This window comes from Rhinolophus hipposideros (assembly GCF_964194185.1).
Source record: "Rhinolophus hipposideros genome assembly, chromosome: 8".
NCBI lineage: Eukaryota > Metazoa > Chordata > Mammalia > Chiroptera > Rhinolophidae > Rhinolophus > Rhinolophus hipposideros.
Genome location: NC_138054.1, coordinates 93,673,891 through 93,695,464, shown reverse-complemented (window position 1 = coordinate 93,695,464; position 21,574 = coordinate 93,673,891). Strand labels below are relative to the sequence as shown.

The 21,574-nt window shown below is 56.9% G+C and overlaps 2 protein-coding genes across 4 annotated transcripts; one reads left to right on the top strand and one right to left on the bottom strand.

Annotated features, from left to right (window-relative positions):
• Positions 1–1,200: 1,200 nt before the first annotated feature.
• TPRG1L (tumor protein p63 regulated 1 like) lies at positions 1,201–5,541 on the top strand. 2 transcript variants are annotated; one of them, XM_081055057.1, is made up of 6 exons: positions 1,201–1,488; positions 1,590–1,681; positions 1,789–1,965; positions 2,889–3,042; positions 3,646–3,823; positions 3,972–5,541. In XM_081055057.1, exons 1-6 carry the CDS (start codon positions 1,285–1,287, stop codon positions 3,995–3,997), a joined length of 831 nt encoding a protein of 276 aa, XP_080911183.1. In that variant the 5' UTR covers positions 1,201–1,284; the 3' UTR covers positions 3,998–5,541. The 2 variants fall into 2 exon arrangements, with proteins under 2 accessions (XP_080911183.1, XP_080911184.1); XM_081055058.1 differs by having other exon boundaries at positions 1,207–1,488; positions 3,646–3,989.
• WRAP73 (WD repeat containing, antisense to TP73) lies at positions 4,485–21,187 on the bottom strand. 2 transcript variants are annotated; one of them, XM_081055055.1, is made up of 12 exons: positions 21,013–21,187; positions 15,455–15,607; positions 14,847–14,963; positions 11,848–11,920; positions 10,424–10,527; positions 9,637–9,723; positions 9,259–9,393; positions 9,101–9,178; positions 7,939–8,023; positions 6,715–6,840; positions 6,059–6,250; positions 4,485–5,834 (listed from the first exon to the last, which is right to left on the bottom strand). In XM_081055055.1, exons 1-12 carry the CDS (start codon positions 21,079–21,081, stop codon positions 5,692–5,694), a joined length of 1,362 nt encoding a protein of 453 aa, XP_080911181.1. In that variant the 5' UTR covers positions 21,082–21,187; the 3' UTR covers positions 4,485–5,691. The 2 variants fall into 2 exon arrangements, with proteins under 2 accessions (XP_080911181.1, XP_080911182.1); XM_081055056.1 differs by lacking the exon at positions 9,259–9,393 and having other exon boundaries at positions 5,495–5,834; positions 21,013–21,184.
• Positions 21,188–21,574: the final 387 nt, after the last annotated feature.

Sequence of the window (21,574 nt, the reverse complement as noted above, 5' to 3'; positions counted from 1 at the left end):
CCGACCGAGGGCCTGTGCCAGCCGTGCGGCCTCGGGCCTGTCACCGGAACGCTCCAAACCCGCTCCAAACCCGTTTCTTCCACGGCAGCAAGTACACAATCCTACGTTTGTGTCCTGGGCTGTTGTGAAGTTTGAAGAACTATGCAAGTGCCATAAACCCCAAAGCGCCCATCACACGCCAGGGACTAGTTCCGCTGCCTTCTCAGCACACAGGTGGCACAGATGGGCACGCACACGCCAGAATGGCGCGGCACACGGGACGTGGGACACACACGCAGCGGAGGACAAAGCGGTGAGCGGTGCCCGGTGCCCACGCCGCTGGGGGATGGGGGATGGACACCGTGGCCCTGGGGCCAGAGGCTCGCACTTCGGTGGCGTGGGGCGGCGTGAGTGGAGGCTGAGGCAGGCGCAGGGACCCACCCGTGGGGCTCAGGCTCCCCCAGTGCGGGGAGTTCGCGCAGCCCCGGGGAGCAGGCGGCACCGGTGGCCTGGGCCCCGCAGAGGCCGCGCCCCACACGCGAGGCCCCGGCACGGACGGTGGACGCGGGTGGCACCTTCCCCGGGAGGACAGTGCCGTCGTGGAACGAGGGCCCTGCGTGGAGCGACTCCCGTTTGGACCCTTCATGGAGTCGCTCTGGCGGGTGAGCTGGCCCGCGCCTCAGTGTCCCCTTCCTGACACGGGCCCGGGTGCGCTGCTTCCCGGGCGCACTGAGGACTCTATGCACATCAGCGCCGCGCCCAGAGCCGGGAAGCCCGCGCGGCCCTGGCCACGCTCCGCGGACGACGCCACGCGACCCCGCGGCGCTCCCAGCAAGGGGCCGGGCCCAGGGTACGGTCTCCCGGCGTGGGAGACTGGGGTTCCTTCCGGACGTGCGACGCCGCGAGGGTCCGTTTACCGGGGAACGGACGCCCGGGTCCCGACGGCCCCCTCTCGCGGCCCCTCCGCCGCGACCTGGCCACCGGCCACGACCCCGCCCTTCCCCGGTCGCGTAAACAGGAAGTGGGCGTGAGCGCGGCGTGCGCTTCCGGCGCGACGAGGGGCGGGAGCCATTGTGAACGGCGTCGGACGGGACCAATCGCGGAAGGCAGCTGGCGAAGAGCCAATAGCGAGAGCCGGGGTGGGCGGAGCCCAAGGCGGAGCTGTCGAGGCGGAGCCAATCGCCGCAGGCCGCAGGGCGGGGCGGGTCCGCGGGCGGGGCCGAGCCGGGTGTCCCGCGGGTGGTGTCGGCGACGGTGTTTGTGTCGAGTACAGGTCGGCGTTTCGGGCGGGCGGCTGGCGCCGCGATGCTGCAGCTGCGAGACTCGGTGGACTCAGCGGGCACGAGCCCCACGGCGCTGCTGGCGGCGGGCGAGGAGGTCGGGGCGGGCGGCAGCGGCGCGGGCGGAGGGCGGCCGGGGGCGGGCACGCCGCTGCGCCAGACGCTGTGGCCGCTCAGCATCCACGACCCCACGCGCCGCGCCCGTGTCAAGGAGTACTTCGTGTTCCGGGTGAGGCCGGGCCCGGGCCCGGGCAGGGGCCGCGGAGGGGAGCGGTGGGCGGGGAGAGGGACGGGGCCGGAGAGTGACCCCCTCCCTGTGACCGCGCGCAGCCCGGCACCATCGAGCAGGCAGTGGACGAGATCCGCGTGCTGGTCCGGCGCGTGGAGGACGGCGACATCCAGGGGGTGTGGCTGCTGACCGAGTAAGCGGGGCGCCGCCGGGGTGGGGGCGCCCCGGGCCCCGTCGCGACCCCGCGCCCCCGCCGCAGCCGGCCGTGCGCGCGGAGCTGACTCCTCTCGGTGCCCGCAGAGTCGATCACTGGAACAACGAGAAGGAACGGCTGGTGCTCGTCACCGACCAGGCGCTGCTCATCTGCAAGTACGACTTCGTCAGCCTGCAGTGTGAGCAGGTGGTCCGCGTCCCGCTGAATGCGGTGGACACCGTATCCCACGGGGAATTCCAGTTCCCCCCGAAATCGCTCAACAAGTAAGTCGTTCCGCACGGAGCCCAGCGCCGGGCCTGGCAACCATCCCTGCTGAAACCAGCCCCTCCGCTGGTCTTGTGTCTGTGTCTGCCCCTCTGTGGGGACACGAAAGCCTCCGCTCCACGGGCAGTGCGGTTGCTCAGCACAGAAGCTAGTGGCTTCTGCGCAGCCCAGTGCGTTAAAAGGAATTCTGGCACCAAAAACACAGCTGTTAGGCGCGTAGTCAAATGAATTCAGGACACATTGTGGTAGACTTGACTGGGTCGTCTTCGGATAAGGAGCCAACAGCATTTTCTCTCTGGCCAGGAAAGGAATACACCACTCATGTCCGGTGGGCTCTGCTCAATCACACACAAAATAAATGAACAAATAAATAATGTAGCACGTCGCTTCAGTATACAGATACCACTGAAGGTTAGGTAAATAGGAAAGGGTTTCGTGGGCAACGGACAAGAGCTGATGCTCATGCTTCAGGGGAATTTTCTGAAGTGTGAGAAACCGAGATACCAGTGTAGTCAGTTGACTTGGTGTATTTTACAGTTCAGAGGTCAAGGAGAGCTAAAAGTGTTAATCAGCAAAGACAGTCAGGAAAAAGGCCTTAAAGTTACGGAATGTCATTCGTTTAGTGAGTGCCTCTGGAATGTACGTTATTCCCATTGCCGGTTAGGTTTTAGAAATGTGTGAAGGGTAAGTTTAGCTTCAACAATAGATTCAGTTGCTCTTACTTACAAGTACTCAGAGCCGTTGTGATGGGGGTTGGGGGGGGCAATTACGCCTCAAGCACACAGTCGTGTTCCGTTGTGAAGTATCCTCAGTCTTGTCTTAAACAGGGAATCGCTTTTTAATGTCACACCCGTATTGACCAGGCCTCTGTGGAGACCGCGACCTGCTAGGTGACGTCGTTTCATTTCTTCTAACTCGGCAGGCGAGAAGGTTTGGGGATTCGCATTCAGTGGGACAAGCAGAGCCGCCCTTCGTTCATAAACAGATGGAACCCCTGGTCTACCAATGTGCCCTATGCCACGTTCATCGAGCACCCGATGGCCGGCGTGGATGAGAAAACGGCGTCTCTGTGCCAAGTAAGCCAGACCGTGATAGCAGTATGGTGGCCACATGTGGCTGCCGAGCACTTGAAGCGTGGCTGGTAAAATAGGAAGTCAACTTACATTTTAATAATTTCCGTTGGCTTACATTTAAATCGCCTCATGCGGCCGGTGGCTGCTGGTGCTGCTGGTCAGCGTAGCGTTATCACATGGCCCGTGGCCATAATCACTATCTTGAACAAGGGCCCAGAAGCGCGTTGGGGTGAGTGTGAGAACAGAGTCTGGGCCCAGCAGTGAGTCCCCCGTTAGGCAGCTGTGCACCATGGCCTGCTTCCTGGCCTGGGGGACGTGGGGTGGGGGTGTGGTCAAGTTTAGGCAGTTTGCATGGTGAAACCACTCAGACCTGTGGAGAGCAAGGCTCCGTGAGCACTGGGTGTGGTCTGCACAGGTGAGCACAGGTGAGGTCTGGCGCTCCCAGGGAGCTGTATTGGGGTGAGCTGAGGGGCCACCAGGATGTGGCTGGAAAGGCCCCTCCTCACAGATGGGGACGAGGGGCTGGCACTGACCGGGTGGCATGGGAGGGGTTTTCCTTTCATGGGTCACTCTGATCAGCTCCATGTTTTCTCTCTTTCTTTAAAGTTGGAAAGCTTCAAAGCTCTGCTAATCCAAGCTGTCAAAAAAGCCCAGAAAGAGAATCCTTTGCCAGGACAGGCCAGCGGCGTGCTGGTCTTGGAGCAGCCCCTCATCATCGAGACCTACGTGGGGCTGATGTCCTTCATCAACAATGAGGCCAAACTGGGCTACTCCATGACCAGAGGCAAGATAGGCTTCTAGGCGCTGCACTCGGGGCCTCCAGGGAGAGCCAGGCGACGTGGGGACTTGGGCCAGCACGTGGCCAGGGTTAGAACCATTTCCCGTTAGGGGTCTGAGTGCGTTAGGATAGTCAAATGAATTATATGTTCCAGGTGGATGTGGACGTCTGGTAATATGAGCTACAGGCAAAAGCAAAATGGACCCGGCTGTCCTGCTGGCTGCTGGGCCAGCTTCCGGAACCCCGGTTTCCATTCGGCTTCTCCGTCCGCCGCACCCCGCCCTCAGCATGTTCATAAACGGGGTGTCACGAGGACATCCTGCCTGTTCCCGGTGGTGCGGGCCGGAGCTCCAGGGAGGCGCTGCACACCCAGTGCCCATAGTCGCAAATAAGTTGACACTTGGCGTCCAGTTTTGTATTTGGAAATGTAATGACTTTTTTAAAGCTAGATACGAAAGCAGCCAGCAGCCTGCTGAACTAAGCAGGAGACAGTCTGCCTTGTCAGCTCCTGGAGGGACAGTTGCTTTTGTGTAAATAAGTGATCTGAAGGCCCACTTTTCTAAAATTAACCTAGATTAGTACTTGTGGTATCTTCCTCAGGCCCAAGGTTTGCAGGAAATCATTTTAGAGCAATTAATTAATTGGAAAGTCACCCTAATAGTTCTTTGCACACAGTTTTGACAACTGTATTCCAAGTTTGTACTGTCACCTTCGTATTTTAAAAGGGAATTGCTTCGTTCACTTTTAAAGATGCACTTTAAGGAAGGAGCCACCTTACGTCCTCATGAAGCAGCTCCCACGCGGGCACAGACTTCTTTGGGGTCTTGCCCAAACCATGCCCGGGCCTCCGTGTGCCCGTGGAGCATGTCACCGTGAGGACCTCCCTGCCACCCTGCCCCGTCCAGCTTGCCCTGTGACCGGAAGCACTTATCAGTCAGCTTCAAGTGTTGGCTCGCAGGTTCCACCTTCACTCTTGGCCCTGGTGTAACTGTCCTTGGCGTGGATGTGACCCTGACCCATGTCCTGAACGCAGTAGCCTGTCCGAGTTGGAAGGCCGCCTCAGAACCGCGCCCGCTCCTGAAACTTGGCTTTTGGTCTCGCAGTAAAGACCGTTAGAATCGAATGGGTGGTGTTCCTTATTTGAAGTTATTAAAACAGATGCAACAGCCAGGAGAGTTACCTCTTATAGGAGTGCATTTTCAAGCTTCCCGTCTTCTCCACTCGCTTTGAGAGCCCATCCCGCTGCCAAAGGGCTCTGCTGGGGCTCCGTACCGGCAGCTCTCTGGGGGACAGAGGTAGTGAGTAGTACGCAGTGTAGCCTTAACCAAGATGGGTCCTGGTGTGGGACCTGACTCAGCGGGCTGCCTGGCAGAAGCACCTGAATCCAGAGCCCGCAGACTTGTTCGTTCCGGGTGGTGGCCACTCAGCAGTGTGGGATGACCTTTGTGGCACTACCCTCGCGGTACTGGGGGCTCCCCTCCCCACACTCCAGAACAGACCACTTGAGGCCCACCGTCAGTGACGGAATGGGAGCTCATAGCAACAGCAGGGTATCTAGGGGACTGGCTGCTGGGGACTCAGTTACTTTCCTAAAACAGTGAACCAGAACCTTACAGCTAACCTAGAAAACCTTCTTGTGACCCAGACCTTTCAAGACAACCAGCATCAGCCGTTCTATAAATTAGTAAATATTTATTTTAAGTAATAAAAATTACAATTTACTATACATTATTTACAAAAAGGCATTGCTATAGACAAATCAGTCATGGCATTTAGACCGCTGTGGTGGGAGCTGCCCCCAGAAGCCCTTTCCTTCCCCACAGTGGACACGTGCCGAGTGTCCTTCCACTTCACACGGGTGGCTGACACACATCCTACGTGCAGTGGTCCGGCTGTCGGAAGGCTGTGTGAACCCCAGCCTCTGTCTCCAGGAAACACAGGCAGAAGTGGTCCTTGCTGAGGAGGGCCAGTGAGTCCCCATTTAAATGCCAGCACAGAGAAAGCACCTGAAAGTCACCTGGAGAGACAGGTGGCCATAAGGTTAGAGTGGGACAGGCCAGGGCCCCTGGGGTGCGCAGACAGGACAGGTGACCCAGTTAGAGTCCAAAGGCCGCCTCAAGTTGGTGGCCCTCTTCCTATCCCAGGGCTTGGCCCTGGCACGTGGCCCTTGAGGTTTCTGGGACGAGCACCACTGTCAGTGACCCAGGGAAGCACAGTGTCCACCCAGGGCCCTGTGCTCACCTTCCCCGGGCACCTGCACCGACACGCAGCCCGCCGGCGACCACACGTACACCTTGCTGCCTCCCGTGCAGATGGCCAGGCGGGGCTGCTGTGGGTCCCACTGGAAGGCACGCACAGGAGACAGCTGCTCGAGCACCGCAAACAGCCTCAGCTTCTGTATGTCCCAGATCCAGACGGCATTCGGGACGTTGTCTGAGGGCGGAAGAGGTGGACAGGCACACAGGTCACCCGCCAGCCCCTGGCTCTGATGCTGACCCCTGAGGAAGGTCACTAAGGCGGGACTAGGGGGCACTGGAACCCGGGGATGACCTCAGTGCTCCCGGGTCTGCACTGGGGCCCATGGAGCTCTCAGGCTCCTCAGCCACACGGGCATGTTGGGGGGCTTTTTAAAACCCTTTAAGAATGTAAGAACCCTTTTCATATGAAGAGGTCACAGTTGTAGGAGGGCCTGGATCCTGATCCTTCCCAAACGGGAAGGGGTGAGCGGAGAGGAGGGGGCGCTGGGCAGAGCGGCTGATGAAGCCCTGCGCCCTGGAAGCTTCTGTGGGCAGCAGAGCCGGTTCCGCAGAAAGCGGAGGGACGCCACAGGCAGGAGCCGTTTGTGTGGTGGGCACTGGAGGAAATGGAGTGGACGTGACGTGGGGCTACTGACTGACCGTTCCGTGTGGCCAGGAAGTAGTTGTCTGAACTGAAGGCCAGTGCGCCCACGCCGACTCTCGGGTTGGCTCTGTCGGTAGCGGGTTTCACAGTCTGTAAGGACACTGGCACCGAGGCAATCTCATCTACAACGAGAAGGGAGGCCTGACACGGCTGGCTCAGCGCAGCTCCTGAAGCTGCAGTGGCGTCGGCCCCGCCCGTCCTGCGGAGCGGCCACTGACCGCGCCCCCTCACTTCAGACCTAGGAGACAGGACGTGACCTTGAACGCATGGGGCAAAACTGGAAATAAGGGCTCTGGTGTGGTGCCGGGAGGCCGAGGGGAGGCAGCCCCCCCAGCCTCAGGCTCCAGGACCCCCCACCCGCCGCCTGGGCACCCTGCCGTCTTCCCACTCCCGGCATCTTAGTTACAAGCTGTTTCAGTCTCACCTTCAATACTCTAGACTTTTCAGAGATAGAAAAAGCATGTAGAGCGCAGAGAAATTTTTAGGGAAGTGAAAATACGCTGTGTGGTATTACAGACACATGTCAATACAGGTTCACCCACTGTGACAAATGTCCCACTCTGGTGGGGGAGCTGACAGTGGGGGAGGCTGTGCAAATGGAGTTTGGAGGCCCTGTGGGAAACCTCTGCCTTCCCCTCAATTTTGTTGCTAATCTAAAACTGCTCTAAAATATAGTCTTAAAAGCAAGAAAAAGCATCACCAAACCAGAAGTGTGAGGTCGGAGACGGATGATGAAGCTCATGCAGGTAAGTGTGCTCACAGATTAGGGGCCACTTCAGAGCCTGTGAGCATTCAGAGCCCGTGATGGGCCGTGTTCTGGGCCTGGTAGCTGTCCCAGCACCCTCTCCACTTAACGCTTAACTGATGCCCATTTCACAGATAACACCAAGGCACAAGGGACCGGCCACATGGCCAGGACCCAGAACAAGCTCTGCTGCCCCAGGCCTAGCCCTTTCCCACTGATCTCCTGACCCCCGCTGTTGCTCATCCAAAAACATATTTTATTATCTTTAAAATACCGCCCCCAGAGCGCCAGCTGCCAAATTTGGACTTCCAGAATTTCAACAAAAGCCACGACCAGGAGGTCTGATTCACAGTGGAGACAGGCCACAAGGGATCACAGGGAAGGGAAAATGTGTTTTTAAGAAAACTAAGGGCATCTGAAATCTACCTGGGCCTCTTTCTCATAAAAAAGGGAACAAGCCCCTCCCACTGCTCACATTTGCTCTCAGTGGCCCTGGGTGGAGGGCAGGCAGGGCGGCCCAGCGCCCGCTGCAGGCTCTTCTCGGCTTCCTTGTACACCACCTGGAAGACAGGATGGGGGGCAGGCAGGGGTGGTGGCAGCACTCAGTGCCAGTGACGTCTGACCCAAACACAGGAGAAGGGTACGGGGACACAGGGACACCGCTACTCATGGATTCACAATGTGGATTCCACCTGCCAGCTCCAGTAAGAATGGAGTCGACAGCGTCCATTTAAGACCCAATGGAGGGTCTTATCTGCCATAGCTGGTCACGGCCCGTGAGCATCTCAGTGGTGACAAGTGACAGGGCCAGGGAACAAGGGGCATCTGTGACCTGAGGCCTGGCAGGCAAAGGGCAAGCAGCCCAGGCTGGGTCGCAGGTCACAGGCAGGCAACCGACGCCCCAGGAGTTAAGTCCTTGGAGGCCTGAGGTCAGCTGGCTCTGACTGGCCTCCGGCAGCTCCAACTCCCTCCTGCTGACCCCTCCCTCCGCCTGTCTACACTTGAACACCTTGGCTCCAGGGCCACCTGACCTCAAGCTGTCCGTGCGGCTCCACCACCTTCCCTATCTCTTACTCAGGCCTCTCATCTGTGAGCAAATTCCCCAAGGCCAGGGCTCCTGTCTGGGTCCTCAGCTGTCCCCCCAAGGCCAAGGTTTCTCTCTGTGTCCCAGCTGCCCCATGCCTGCTGAATGGACACATTCTCACCTCAGGACCTTTGCACTTCCCGTTCCCACTGCCTGAAACACCAGCTCCCCAGATCTTGCCTCAGCCATCCCGCGGTAGGCACCGTCCTGCCCGCCCTGGGAAGACACCCGGCCCCCCCACTCCACAGGGCAGCGGGTCTGTCAGCTCTTTTCCAACCGTGGCCCAGAGCACAGCACGGGCCAGCAGGGGACCCGGGGTGCTGTGCAGAGAGCAGGAGCAGACCTGAGATGGGCCACCGGGTGGGAGCAGAGGCAGGGCCAGGGCACTGCTGCCCATCCTGAGAATGTAGACAGGAAAAGCACAGGCCAGGGGCATGTGCCCCGTGACATGCTGCAGTCCCTAGTTTGTGGTGACAGAACCAATGAGGCCAAGTGAAAACGCGGTTTCTACCCCCCCCCCAAACGTTGCTCACACAGAAACACCTCCACTTACTATTCTGGGGTCACTGACGGTTGCAGGATGCCCAAACTCTGTGATCACCTTCCATGTCACGTGATTCAGAATGCGCACCTGAGAAGAGCACGCGCGGTGAGACCACCGGCCGCACGCGCTGGGCTGCGGGGTTCACTGCGGGCGGGCGCGCTTCCCACCTTCCCATCATAGCTCCCGACCGCCAGGAACTGACTGCTGGGGCTCCAGGCCACGGACTTGATGCCCAGGGACCACTCGTACGCACAGTACGCCGACAGCAGCCGGCCGTCCAGGGAGTAGAGCAGAATCTTATACTGCGGGCGAGGCAGTCCACTCACTTTAAGGCCACACTAACCTGCAGCAGGTAAAAGCCAGCCTCCCAGAGTGCGTGAGACGGACAGATAGGCAGAGACAAGGGACAAGAGTGCGGCCGACACCAGGAGACGGGCTGTGAGCCGGCGTGGGGGTGACCAGAGAAGCGAGTGGTGACACTTGCGGAACAAGGGGACCCGGGGTTGGTAGCGGCAGCATGCAGATGAACACGGGGAGGCGCCCACCTCCAGACAGGTGTCCCACGCGGCCAGCACACAGCCGTTCGGGGCCCACTCGATGCCCGCGAGGTCCTGGGTGTCAGCATCAAAGTGCTGTGAAGGGAAGAGCGCGAAACGGGCTCAACTAGAAAACACACTGCTGTGTAACTGTGTTGTACACACGTTTTAACACTTCCAGCATTCCATTTCCTCAGACAGAAATGGGCACAAATGCCTACAAGTCTGTCTTCCCTGTTAAAACCCAGCTTGCGGGGAGCCAGCTCACGGCCCCTTGCCAGCCCTGCGGGCGCCGCCTGCCGCGGTCTCCGCCTGCCGCGGTCTCCCTTCCGCTCTTCTCCACGGACTCAGGGCTGATGAGGCACCTGGGGCTCTGATGGCATGTCTGCCTCGGCCCGATCTCTGCCCACCTTCTGCCCTGAGCACCTCCAGGCAGGGCTCTGAACCCCGGGCCCCTCGGCCCCTCTAGGAGTGCACGCACTCACCAGCTAAATTCAAGTTCACGGCCATTCATGACAAAGCAACACGCGCAAATACCATTAAACTAATAGAAAAGGAGAAGGCTCCCATTCGATGGCACAGTAACTTCACACACAGCCCCAAGGCTCAGAAACGCTTTACTGGTGTGGGTGTCACTTGCAGTCACACGCCAGACCTCGCTCTTTGCAGACAGGAAGTCACCTTTCCCCAAACGACATGAAGGGACTCTGAGAGCTGAAAAGAGCACACAGGGCACCCACTCCCCGTCCTGTCCACTCGGCAGACAGCTCGTCGTGTTGGGAGAGCAGCATCTCACCCGCAGCAGCTGCCAGTCGCTGCAGACAAAGATGCTCACGTAGTCCTTGCAATCCCGCCTCTCAGCCAAGGCCAGGTAGCGGCCGTCCCTGGAAAAGGACATTCCTGCCAGGAAGAGCAAAGGGCCCCGAATCAAGGAGCCAAACAGGACACTGCAGTGGTCATTTTGAAGGAGCAATGACAAAAAGCAAGCAGAGGTCAGAAGCAGGGGGCGCAATGCCAGCAGACAGTGTCCTGGACGAGGAGTGTGTTTACGGGCGGGGGTGACGCACACAGTGAGCATGCTGGCCGCGGGGGCGCCTGTGCGCGCACACCAGGACTGACCCGCCAGGGAATCTGCGAGACACGAGCCACAGACGGTCACGGAAAAGTGCAGCACCTCACGGCGCGCCCTCTTCTTAGAAAATAAATTGTAAGACACCCAGCTTGTGGAAAGCCGGCTTGTCACTACATTTATTTTTACTTTTGAATTTAATTATTTGGAAGAAGTAAATTTAAGATAAGAATTTGGAAATAAACTTGAGTTGAAATGTTAAGCTACGTTTTCCAGTTCTGTGTCAGCTTAAAAGCCCTAGGTCACACTTCATACTTCATGCGTCAAAAGGACACCTAAATAATATGACTGTCGTTTCCACTCAAGAAATGTGCCTGCCATCGGGAGAGACACTAGTATTCCAACGATAGAAATAAATAATAAATGTATAGCTGCATTTCAATCAAATGCAGTGTCCAACCTGCTGGGAGCAACAGAAAGAAATAGAAAAAGCCCTCAAAGTACATCATGCTTCCCTGCTTATTAAGTGCAGGATTCTTCGTTGGAACCTAGGGATTCGAGGGGACACCCAAGCACCTCTCAGGGGGCCACTTAAGTCACAAAGGTGGCATGCGTCTGAGTTGCCCCCTTCTCCCTGACGGCTCAGAGGACACTTGTCACTTATCCCTCCTCTGGGATGTCCAGATGGGACAGGTCACCATTTCCCTCTACAGAGATCACAGATTTAGTCAACAGAAGGTTTAAAGTCCAGAATGCGAGCGTGAGGCGGGGTCCCCTGACAGCCAGGAACTAGGAGGGACGTGAATACCCAGCCCTTCACAGAGGCACAGGGAACTACACGCAAGGTCCTTCGTCTTGGCTGTCCCTCCGACAGGACCCTCCTTAGTCGCTATGATTTGTTGTAAAAGGGGAATCCCTGTCTCCTAGAGATCCGTGGAAATGTTTACAGGTGGAACAATAGGAGGTCTGGGATATGCTTTAAAATAATCGGGGGTGGGAGGGAGGTACAGAGGAAAAGACGGGCTATGAGCTGATACACGGCTGAGGCTACTTTAGCCTGTGTCTGAAATTTCCCGCGATGAAAAGGTCAGAGAGCCCCCAAAGAGCCACACAGAGCCAGCTTCCGGGGAGGGGGGGTCGGCCAGACTCACCCTGCTGACAGGCTTTGGGGTATTTGATGTAAGACACAGACTTCGTGCACAGCGACCAGACGGTGATCCGCAGCTGTCGGGGGGGAGAGAAAGCCGACGATGCAGCCACATGTCCAGCGACCCCAAACCCCAGCCAGGTCGGCACCCAAGCAGCAGACCGAGCGCGCAGCTGACGTCGGTGGTTCCAGGCTGTTCTCCCTCGGAAGGGCGGCTCCCAGCTCAAGGCTCACGTTCTGACTGGAAATCCAGTGCTGTCCATACGCGGTCACCATTTCATAACATTACTCGAGTGACACAGAGTTAAGTGCAAATGCAGTTTAGGTCACAATTTCCAAGTAATCAGTGTTCATACTGGAATACACGTAAAACGGTTCTTTTGTCCGAGGAACCTTTTATGCAGGAAAGCCACGGGGATGTTTGGTCTGCACGGCACAGCTGTGGGGGGATCTACTGAGAGGTCAAGTACTGGCGTCTTTACACGTATCTACCTGAGTGAGGGCTCCAGAGCCAGACGGGGGGGCCCCGGCACCAACACAAATGGTCCAGAGTGGAACAACAGAACTTAAAACTTAGGAATAAATTTTATAAAAAAATGTGCAAGAGCTATCCCATGAAATCACTGCTGAGAAAAATTTTAATTTCAATGCAATCTCAACCAAACAAATCCCAGCAGGATTTTTACAAACAAATTGACAAATTCACGCTCAAGTTGATATGGAAATGCAAGAATAGCCAAAATGACTTTCAGAAAGGACAAAATTGGAAAACTCACACTGATTTTGGACTCCAGACTTACTATAAAGTGTCACAATCAGGAGAATATGGTATTGGCACAAAGGTAGACAAACGGACCAACGGAACAAGATGGAGGCCAGAAACAGACGCACACACAGACTGGCCACTGGTTTCTGACAAAGGTGCAAAGCGGAAAAAGGAAATACATTCAAAAGAGATCACGTATCCAAACTTAGTAGCCAAATCCACAAACTTCTGGACGAAAACAGAAGAAACGCTGATCTTGGGTTGAGTACGGATTTCTTTAGACACAAAGTGTTCAAATCATAAAAGAAAAAAATACCACGATAAACCCTACAGAACCTGAGCCGCATCTGTAAACCGCGTGTGTGTGAAACAAGCTTTGGAAGCTCTCCACCTCACTAACGACTGGAGAAACGAAAATCAAAACCAAAGTGCAATCCCACCGCAGCTCTACTGCCATCATGTTGAATCCCGACACAAACACTGTGGAGGGCTGGAGACCATCTCCTAAAAGCAGGCAAGCCCGGGTTACACACAGCCTGGCGAGACCGTCTGCAGAGGACCGCCAGGGACGCAGACAGAACATTCCCCGCAGCAGCAGCACCTGGTAACAACTCAAAGCCCAGCAAAGAAAGGCAGAACGGCTCAGGAAACTGGGTGATTTTTCCCACAAGGAACGCAAGAACCAGACGTGCCGGCAACACGGATGAATGTCAAGAGCAACACGGAGTACAAATGCGTGTGAATAAACTAGAAACAGACGCAAACCAACAGGAGTGTGGACACTCACGCACACACACACTCACACAGATACTTACTCACAGAGAAACTCGCACAGGAGACCCTCAAGAAAAGCGAGGACAAGGACACGATTAATAGGAAATGAGAGCAACCGGGAGTTCCTGGGGGCTGGGGGGGCAGAGGTGCTCAGCATGTGGCGTCCTGTCCCCAGGCCTCCCTCCAGGGCTCACTGTGCCCTGCCCTGTCCCCACAGCAGGCAGGGGTCCAGGGCCATGTGCCTGGTGGGAGGCTGCGTTTTGGCCCAAACAATGGTAAGTACAGACTATTGGAGGGGGCTACACGGAAGCTTCAGTGAGCGTGTCTGAAAACCTGGCGCTGTGAGCCCGACACACCAGCGTGTCCAGGGCACAGAAGCCAAGGGGCCGCCTAAGGAGCCGACTGCCGCCTGCCCCGCTCTCCCACAGCCTCCATCAGCAGGCACCAGGTCTCCAGGACGCCTGAAGACGGAAACACAGAACACGGGAAGCCACAGGGCTCCCGGAGCAGTGAGCTGAGCCCTCGCTCCCAGTTGGACGGAATTTATGCCAGACGGCGCCACCGTGAAAATGCTGAGTGACACACATACTTGTATTCTCACTGCTGGGAATAAGTGCGCCTCAGGCCCACGCACGGGCTGTCACCTCTGGAGTCTGCGCCTGGCGGAGCCTGGAGTTAGGCTACCACACACCCCGCGGACTGCACTGTGGGCTTAGGCCCAAGCGCTGCGTCAGAATGCCACCTCCAAAGCACATGAACGGGACTGGGCGCTTCTGTACATTTACAAAAACACACTGCTGACACCAAAGGCCTTCCACCTAAACACCTACACATGCCAGGTTCCCTAACTGGGGAACATAGGAGATGTGCTCAGACCACCAGAGCCATCGCGGATTCCGTGTCAGATTTCACCCATTCCCCGGGGGCCCAGGGCTCCGCACAGAGCCCGGCACTACCGGGTGGGCGCCAGGGTGTGGGGAACACAAACGCACGATGCAGTTACCGCCAGCCCAGGTCAGACGTCTTAACCGTTTGTATTGAAGTACGTTTGTATTGAAGTACGTTTTCTACTGCTGAATTACAGCAACTGTTTAAGTCCTTAAAAATGTAATTTAAAATTAAAAAAAAAAAAATCGGGTTTATTTTCCTTTAAAACCGGACAAAAGGATTATAGAACAGCCTTACTGTGTTTCCCCGAAAATAAGACCTAACCAGAAAATAGGCCCTAGCATGATTTTTCAAGATGACATCACCTGAACATAAGCCCTAATGCATCTTTTGGAGCAAAAATTAATAGAAGACCTGGTCTTATTTTCGGGAAAACGCGGTAGTTACGGTTCTCACACTGACGACTGCAGATATAAACGCTTCTCCACAAATCACCCCCTTTCCTGCTCCCGACCCATCTCAGGAGTCGGGGGGCACCTCCCTGGGGTAATAAAGTATGCTGAGGGCTCACTCACGTGAAACTCAGTCGTGTTGAGAACATGGCGCCCGTCTGGGCTCCAGCAGGAAGCCACCAGGCCTGCAGACCCCTCGTCTATCTTGCAGTGCCATTCCGGCTGTTCCAAAGACCATACCTATATCCATAAAGACAGAGACGCAGGATCACAAAGTAATCAGGGCAGGAATCAAGCTTAAACAACTGGCCACCAACAGATACCTTTACAAAGCTCTGTTACGATCTGGACTGGGGCCAGATTGTACCACAAAAGTCAGCCACGCTTCTTGGTGATTTCATTCTGTGGTCATTTCAAAAGGTTTATTCCCTTTGCCATCCCTAAGGCCTCATTTAGTCAAGCTCTAGGTCTGAAACGAAGTGCTACATCTTAGCACTTCCCAAAATGTACCACGCCCAAGCTGCTGGACAAAGGTCTGTAAACACTTCCTGTTATTGAATTCTATCTTTAGTTACAGATGAAGAATATTTAAGTGTTTTCTCATTGTCAAAGTACTTGAACAATGAAAGGACTTTTATAATTTTAAAAGGAAGCTGGCTTTGAGGAGCACGGCCTTTTTTCCACACCAGGAAGGCAGGGAACAGAGCCCCGTCCCCACGCCAGGCAGGTACCTGCACCAATCCCCGTTTGTACATGGCACACAGGATGAAGCGGGAGTCGGCCGACCATTCGACGTGCTGGATCTGGTCGAGGCACGTGTACAGCTGAAGGATCTGAAGGGTGTCCACATCCCGGACCACTAACCGGTACTGGACACAGGAAGCCTACAAATGGAAAAGAAAGCCCGAGTTCTGTACTCCGAAGGGAGGGACTTTTACAAACGGCATCACTCCCCACGTTCAGGAATCCTGCTTCCTTCTCGCCTTTCGATCTTGGTGGTTCCATGTTTAACATCAAGGGCACTGTCCACGCTAAAACTGAGATGAGCTGGGCGGCCGGTTGGTGCAGTGGTTAGAGCGCAGTGCTCATAACACCAAGGTTGCTGGTTCGATTCCCACATGGGCCAGCGAGCTGCGCCCTCCCCTTCCCAACTAGATTGAAAACGACTTGACACGGAGCTGATGGGTCCTGGGAAAACACTGTTCCTCAACACGCCCCAATAAAATTAAAAAAAAAATAAGGTAAAATAAAATAAAAATGAGATGAGCTAATAATAAAAAGATAAAGTTGGAATACATAAACTAGGTGTTCAAACTGTTATATTCCAGTATAAAGTATTATTTTAAACGTCTACTTGAGGTGTTTTCTACTCCTTTCCTCATTATATGTTAAAAAGTTAATGGGAACAGGAAGCAGCACAGGGACAAAGCTGTTCTGTGAACCACCCGCGTCCTCTCCTGGTTTTGTCACCTGTAGACAGTTTACGAGGCGGGATCGAGGGCTCACGGTTGGTGATGAGCTGGGCTGCAGACACGACAGCCCCCTTCTCAAAGCCTAGCTCTGAGCCGACGACCCAACAGGAGGGCAATGTATGTGTTTTAAATTCTGCAAATGCAAGGACACGTCAGAAATGTTCATTTGTCTCCTGCGAGACCACAGAGAACACATGCTGGTCGCCGCCCCGGCTGCCGACTCAGGGCTCCTGAAACCCTTGGAATTTCCTGGGTGACAGGAGCGCCTTTTGCTCTAATGAGGAGACTCTGGGTGGGCCCCTGATGGCTCCTGGATGGGGGTGAGTCACCAGGAAAACCAAGCCATTAAAACCTTGGAATTTTCAGCACCACCCCCATTCCCTTGAGAAGGGAGAAGGGGTGAATGAGCAATCATGCCTCGCTGAGGGGCTCTCCATAACTATCCCACAGGACAGGGTTCAGAGAGCTGCCAGAAGCGTGAACACACGCACAGGGAGGGGGCACCCCAACTCCACGGGGAGGGACAGGAGCTCCTGCACTCGTGACCCTCCCAGACCTCACCCCACGTGTCTCTTCATCTGGCTGTTCCTCTGTGTCCTTCATCATATCCCTTAATAATCTGGTGATGTGTTTCCCTGAGTTCTGTGAGCCACGTTAGCAAATTAATCGAAACTGAGGAGGGGGTCGTGGGACCCTCCCACTCGTCGCCAAGTCAGAGAGAAGCTGCAGATAATCTGGGTACCTGTTACTTTTGGATGAAGTGGGGGCCGTCCTGTGGGACTGTGCCCTTCACCTGGGGTCTGACGCTAACCCCAGGTAGTGTCAGAACTGAGTTAAATGGTAGGACACCCAGCTGGGGTCATGGAATTACTTGGAGAAAAATCCCCACACATTTGGGGACCAGGAGTGTTGTGAGTGTGGGCAGTCGTGTGACAGTACAGGCAGTGCACACGAGGGAAGACTGGTTTTTCTTACACACTCACATTGACTTACTCCTAGAACTGACTGGAAATGTTTGTGTTAATACTGTTTTCTGAGAGACAGTTTTTCCATGTCCATATGTGCTAATATCTGTAGCTAAGCAATTAGTTTGAGTAGACTTATCTGCTACTTATAGGTTACGATACAGTTTAAATATTAAGTACTGCTTTCTAAATGTTAATTATGTCATTTTTGTACATATCGAGGTCAACCTAGAATCAGTAGCTTGTATTTTATGAACTTCCATTTTTTAAAAAGCCACATGAATTTTCCACGAAAAAGAAGAGAGGCCAGGCAACTGAAGATTAGAATAAATATGTGTCATGAAGTTTATCTTTTCACATTGTAGCTTTGTGGTCAGTTCCAGTGAATTCACTAGGAGAGGGACTATTTGTAGGAACACTTGGGAAAACTGTATCGAATCTGTTGCACGCTATTTAAAATGGCAGCACCGACCTACCTTCTTCAGCATTTAAGATACAGCTTAGAAGAACATGATTCCAGTAACACAGTTATCTAGTGTCTCCATATTTTGACCAGGATGTAAAAACTAAAAACATACCAAAATTAAGCAAGGAGATATAATCTTTCTCTTTATAATTCAATGGAGTTTTCATAAATGATCTTTTCAAAATGAATTTATGGGGGGCACTTAGGAAAATGTACCAAGGTTTTTGGGGTGCCACTGAAACTAAAGACATTTTGTATTTTGTAGCTGAATGCTATTTTATGTGATTTAGAATAATACTTCCATAGAGAAGGCAGACATGTAACTTGGGAGTTATATTTCCAAAGACCTAGACAAGCGTAAAGGGAATACGAATAATGGCTCACCCTAAAAAGAACCATGAAGTATCAGTTAACAGAGGATAAATGAAACTAAGTACACTTTTTATCACACATGGTTTTTGTTCTAATGGCTTTCCAATGCCAATGATCACCTCCACCCCGAGATTCTGAGGATATATGCTGCTCATATTGGTATATTTCAAAACATAAGTATGGTGTGCAAGATACTCAGTGATTTTAGCACCATTCTGCCACCCGTGGAACTAACAGCTCCGATCCCGGCAGTGCGGATAACTCCCATCTAAACACAGAATGCTAGTTATTTAAACCATTGATTTGGCACGAGGCACAGACCTGCGAAGAGCAATGGAAAAGATGACAACACCGAGTGGCACCACGACACCGGTTTACAGCCAGCAGAACGACACACTCGCCTTTGTGTGACAAAAGAAAGGACGATGCCTCCCTGACTTCAAATGTGTACCGACAGCACGGTTTTTCACCTGCTGTCAACAAACGGGCACCCAGGTGCAGGGAGGCTGGCACCTGCCCAGATCCTGTGCTCAGGTCACCTGTCTGCGGCACTGCCTGGCCTGCCTGTCTGCGGCACCTGCCCAGGTCCCCCGCCTGCAGCCCCTGAGTTCCCTGCCCCGGTCCCCCGCCTGCAGCCCCTGAGTTCCCTGCCCAGGTCCCCCGCCTGCAGCACCGGCCTGAGTTCCCTGCCCAGGTCCCCCGCCTGCAGCCCCTGAGTTCCCTGCCCAGGTCCCCCGCCTGCAGCACCGGCCTGAGTTCCCTGCCCAGGTCCCCCGCCTGCAGCACCGGCCTGAGTTCCCTGCCCAGGTCCCCCGCCTGCAGCACCGGCCTGAGTTCCCTGCCCAGGTCCCCCGCCTGCAGCCCCTGAGTTCCCTGCCCAGGTCCCCCGCCTGCAGCCCCTGAGTTCCCTGCCCCGGTCCCCCGCCTGCAGCCCCTGAGTTCCCTGCCCAGGTCCCCCGCCTGCAGCACCGGCCTGAGTTCCCTGCCCAGGTCCCCCGCCTGCAGCACCGGCCTGAGTTCCCTGCCCAGGTCCCCCGCCTGCAGCCCCTGAGTTCCCTGCCCAGGTCCCCCGCCTGCAGCCCCTGAGTTCCCTGCCCAGGTCCCCCGCCTGCAGCCCCTGAGTTCCCTGCCCAGGTCCCCCGCCTGCAGCCCCTGAGTTCCCTGCCCAGGTCCCCCGCCTGCAGCACCGGCCTGAGTTCCCTGCCCAGGTCCCCCGCCTGCAGCACCGGCCTGTGTTCCCTGCGCAGGTCCCCCGCCTGCAGCCCCTGAGTTCCCTGCCCAGGTCCCCCGCCTGCAGCACCGGCCTGTGTTCCCTGCCCAGGTCCCCCGCCTGCAGCCCCTGAGTTCCCTGCCCAGGTCCCCCGCCTGCAGCCCCTGAGTTCCCTGCCCAGGTCCCCCGCCTGCAGCCCCTGAGTTCCCTGCCCAGGTCCCCCGCCTGCAGCACCGGCCTGTGTTCCCTGCCCAGGTCCCCCGCCTGCAGCCCCTGAGTTCCCTGCCCAGGTCCCCCGCCTGCAGCCCCTGAGTTCCCTGCCCAGGTCCCCCGCCTGCAGCCCCTGAGTTCCCTGCCCAGGTCCCCCGCCTGCAGCCCCTGCGTTCCCTGCCCAGGTCCCCCGCCTGCAGCCCCTGCGTTCCCTGCCCAGGTCCCCCGCCTGCAGCCCCTGAGTTCCCTGCCCAGGTCCCCCGCCTGCAGCCCCTGAGTTCCCTGCCCAGGTCCCCCGCCTGCAGCCCCTGCGTTCCCTGCCCAGGTCCCCCGCCTGCAGCCCCTGAGTTCCCTGCCCAGGTCCCCCGCCTGCAGCACCGGCCTGTGTTCCCTGCGCAGGTCCCCCGCCTGCAGCCCCTGAGTTCCCTGCCCAGGTCCCCCGCCTGCAGCCCCTGAGTTTCCTGCCCAGGTCCCCCGCCTGCAGCCCCTGTGTTCCCTGCCCAGGTCCCCCGCCTGCAGCCCCTGAGTTCCCTGCCCAGGTCCCCCGCCTGCAGCCCCTGCGTTCCCTGCCCAGGTCCCCCGCCTGCAGCCCCTGAGTTCCCTGCCCAGGTCCCCCGCCTGCAGCACCGGCCTGTGTTCCCTGCCCAGGTCCCCCGCCTGCAGCCCCTGAGTTCCCTGCCCAGGGTACCACGTCCCTGCAGCACCTGAGTTCCCTGCCCAGGTCCCCCGCCTGCAGCCCCTGAGTTCCCTGCCCAGGGTACCACGTCCCTGCAGCACCTGAGTTCCCTGCCCAGGTCCCCCGCCTGCAGCCCCTGCGTTCCCTGCCCAGGTCCCCCGCCTGCAGCCCCTGAGTTCCCTGCCCAGGTCCCCCGCCTGCAGCCCCTGCGTTCCCTGCCCAGGTCCCCCGCCTGCAGCCCCTGAGTTCCCTGCCCAGGTCCCCCGCCTGCAGCACCGGCCTGTGTTCCCTGCCCAGGTCCCCCGCCTGCAGCCCCTGAGTTCCCTGCCCAGGGTACCACGTCCCTGCAGCACCTGAGTTCCCTGCCCAGGTCCCCCGCCTGCAGCCCCTGAGTTCCCTGCCCAGGGTACCACGTCCCTGCAGCACCTGAGTTCCCTGCCCAGGTCCCCCGCCTGCAGCCCCTGAGTTCCCTGCCCAGGTCCCCCGCCTGCAGCCCCTGCGTTCCCTGCCCAGGTCCCCCGCCTGCAGCCCCTGAGTTCCCTGCCCAGGGTACCACGTCCCTGCAGCACCTGAGTTCCCTGCCCAGGTCCCCCGCCTGCAGCCCCTGAGTTCCCTGCCCAGGTCCCCCGCCTGCAGCCCCTGAGTTCCCTGCCCAGGTCCCCCGCCTGCAGCCCCTGAGTTCCCTGCCCAGGGTACCACGTCCCTGCAGCACCTGCCCGGCCCCCCCGCCCTGCACCACGGCCCAGCTCACCTGTCTGCTGCACACCCCCGGGCACCCATCCAGGCCCCTGTCAGGACACCTGCCTCCACCCCGGCCCTGCGGCCGCCCCGCGCCCCCATTCGGAGGTGCCCGCCGCCGGGGCAGATCCGCGTCTCCTGCGGAGGCCCGCCCTCGACCCAGGCCCCGCGGCCGCTCACCAGGTACTTGCCGTCCGGGGAGAACTTGCACAGCTGACTGGAGAGCTTGAACACCTCGGAGAAGTTCATGGCGGCCACCGCCCACCACGCGGGACCCCGCACTCGGGACCCTGCGCGGGATCCCGAGCCGGAGATCCTACGCGCGTCCGCCGCAACCGCCAGCCCCGAGCCCGGAAGTGACGGCAGGCGGGAAGCAGGCCGTGGCCTATCAGAGCCCCGGGCGCCCGCGCAGCATTGTGGAACTTGTAGTTCGCTTTCGAGGAGACGCCCGGCTTCTTGAGACCCGGGAATTTCGTGGTGCGTGGAGGGTGGGTGTTGTGGAGGGCGGGCGTTCTCCAGGCCCCTCCAGCCACAGTTACCAGATAAAATGCAGGACGGGCACTTAAATTTGAATTTCAGATAAACAACAAATCATTTTTAGTATAAAAAAACTACAGAGGGTTCCAAAAAATATATATACACAAGGAAACAACTATTAAAATTGTAATACTCAATATATACCAATAACAGAAGATGAATACAAGTCACGTGTGACTTCTGCAATGACAAGAGGTGCTCAAAG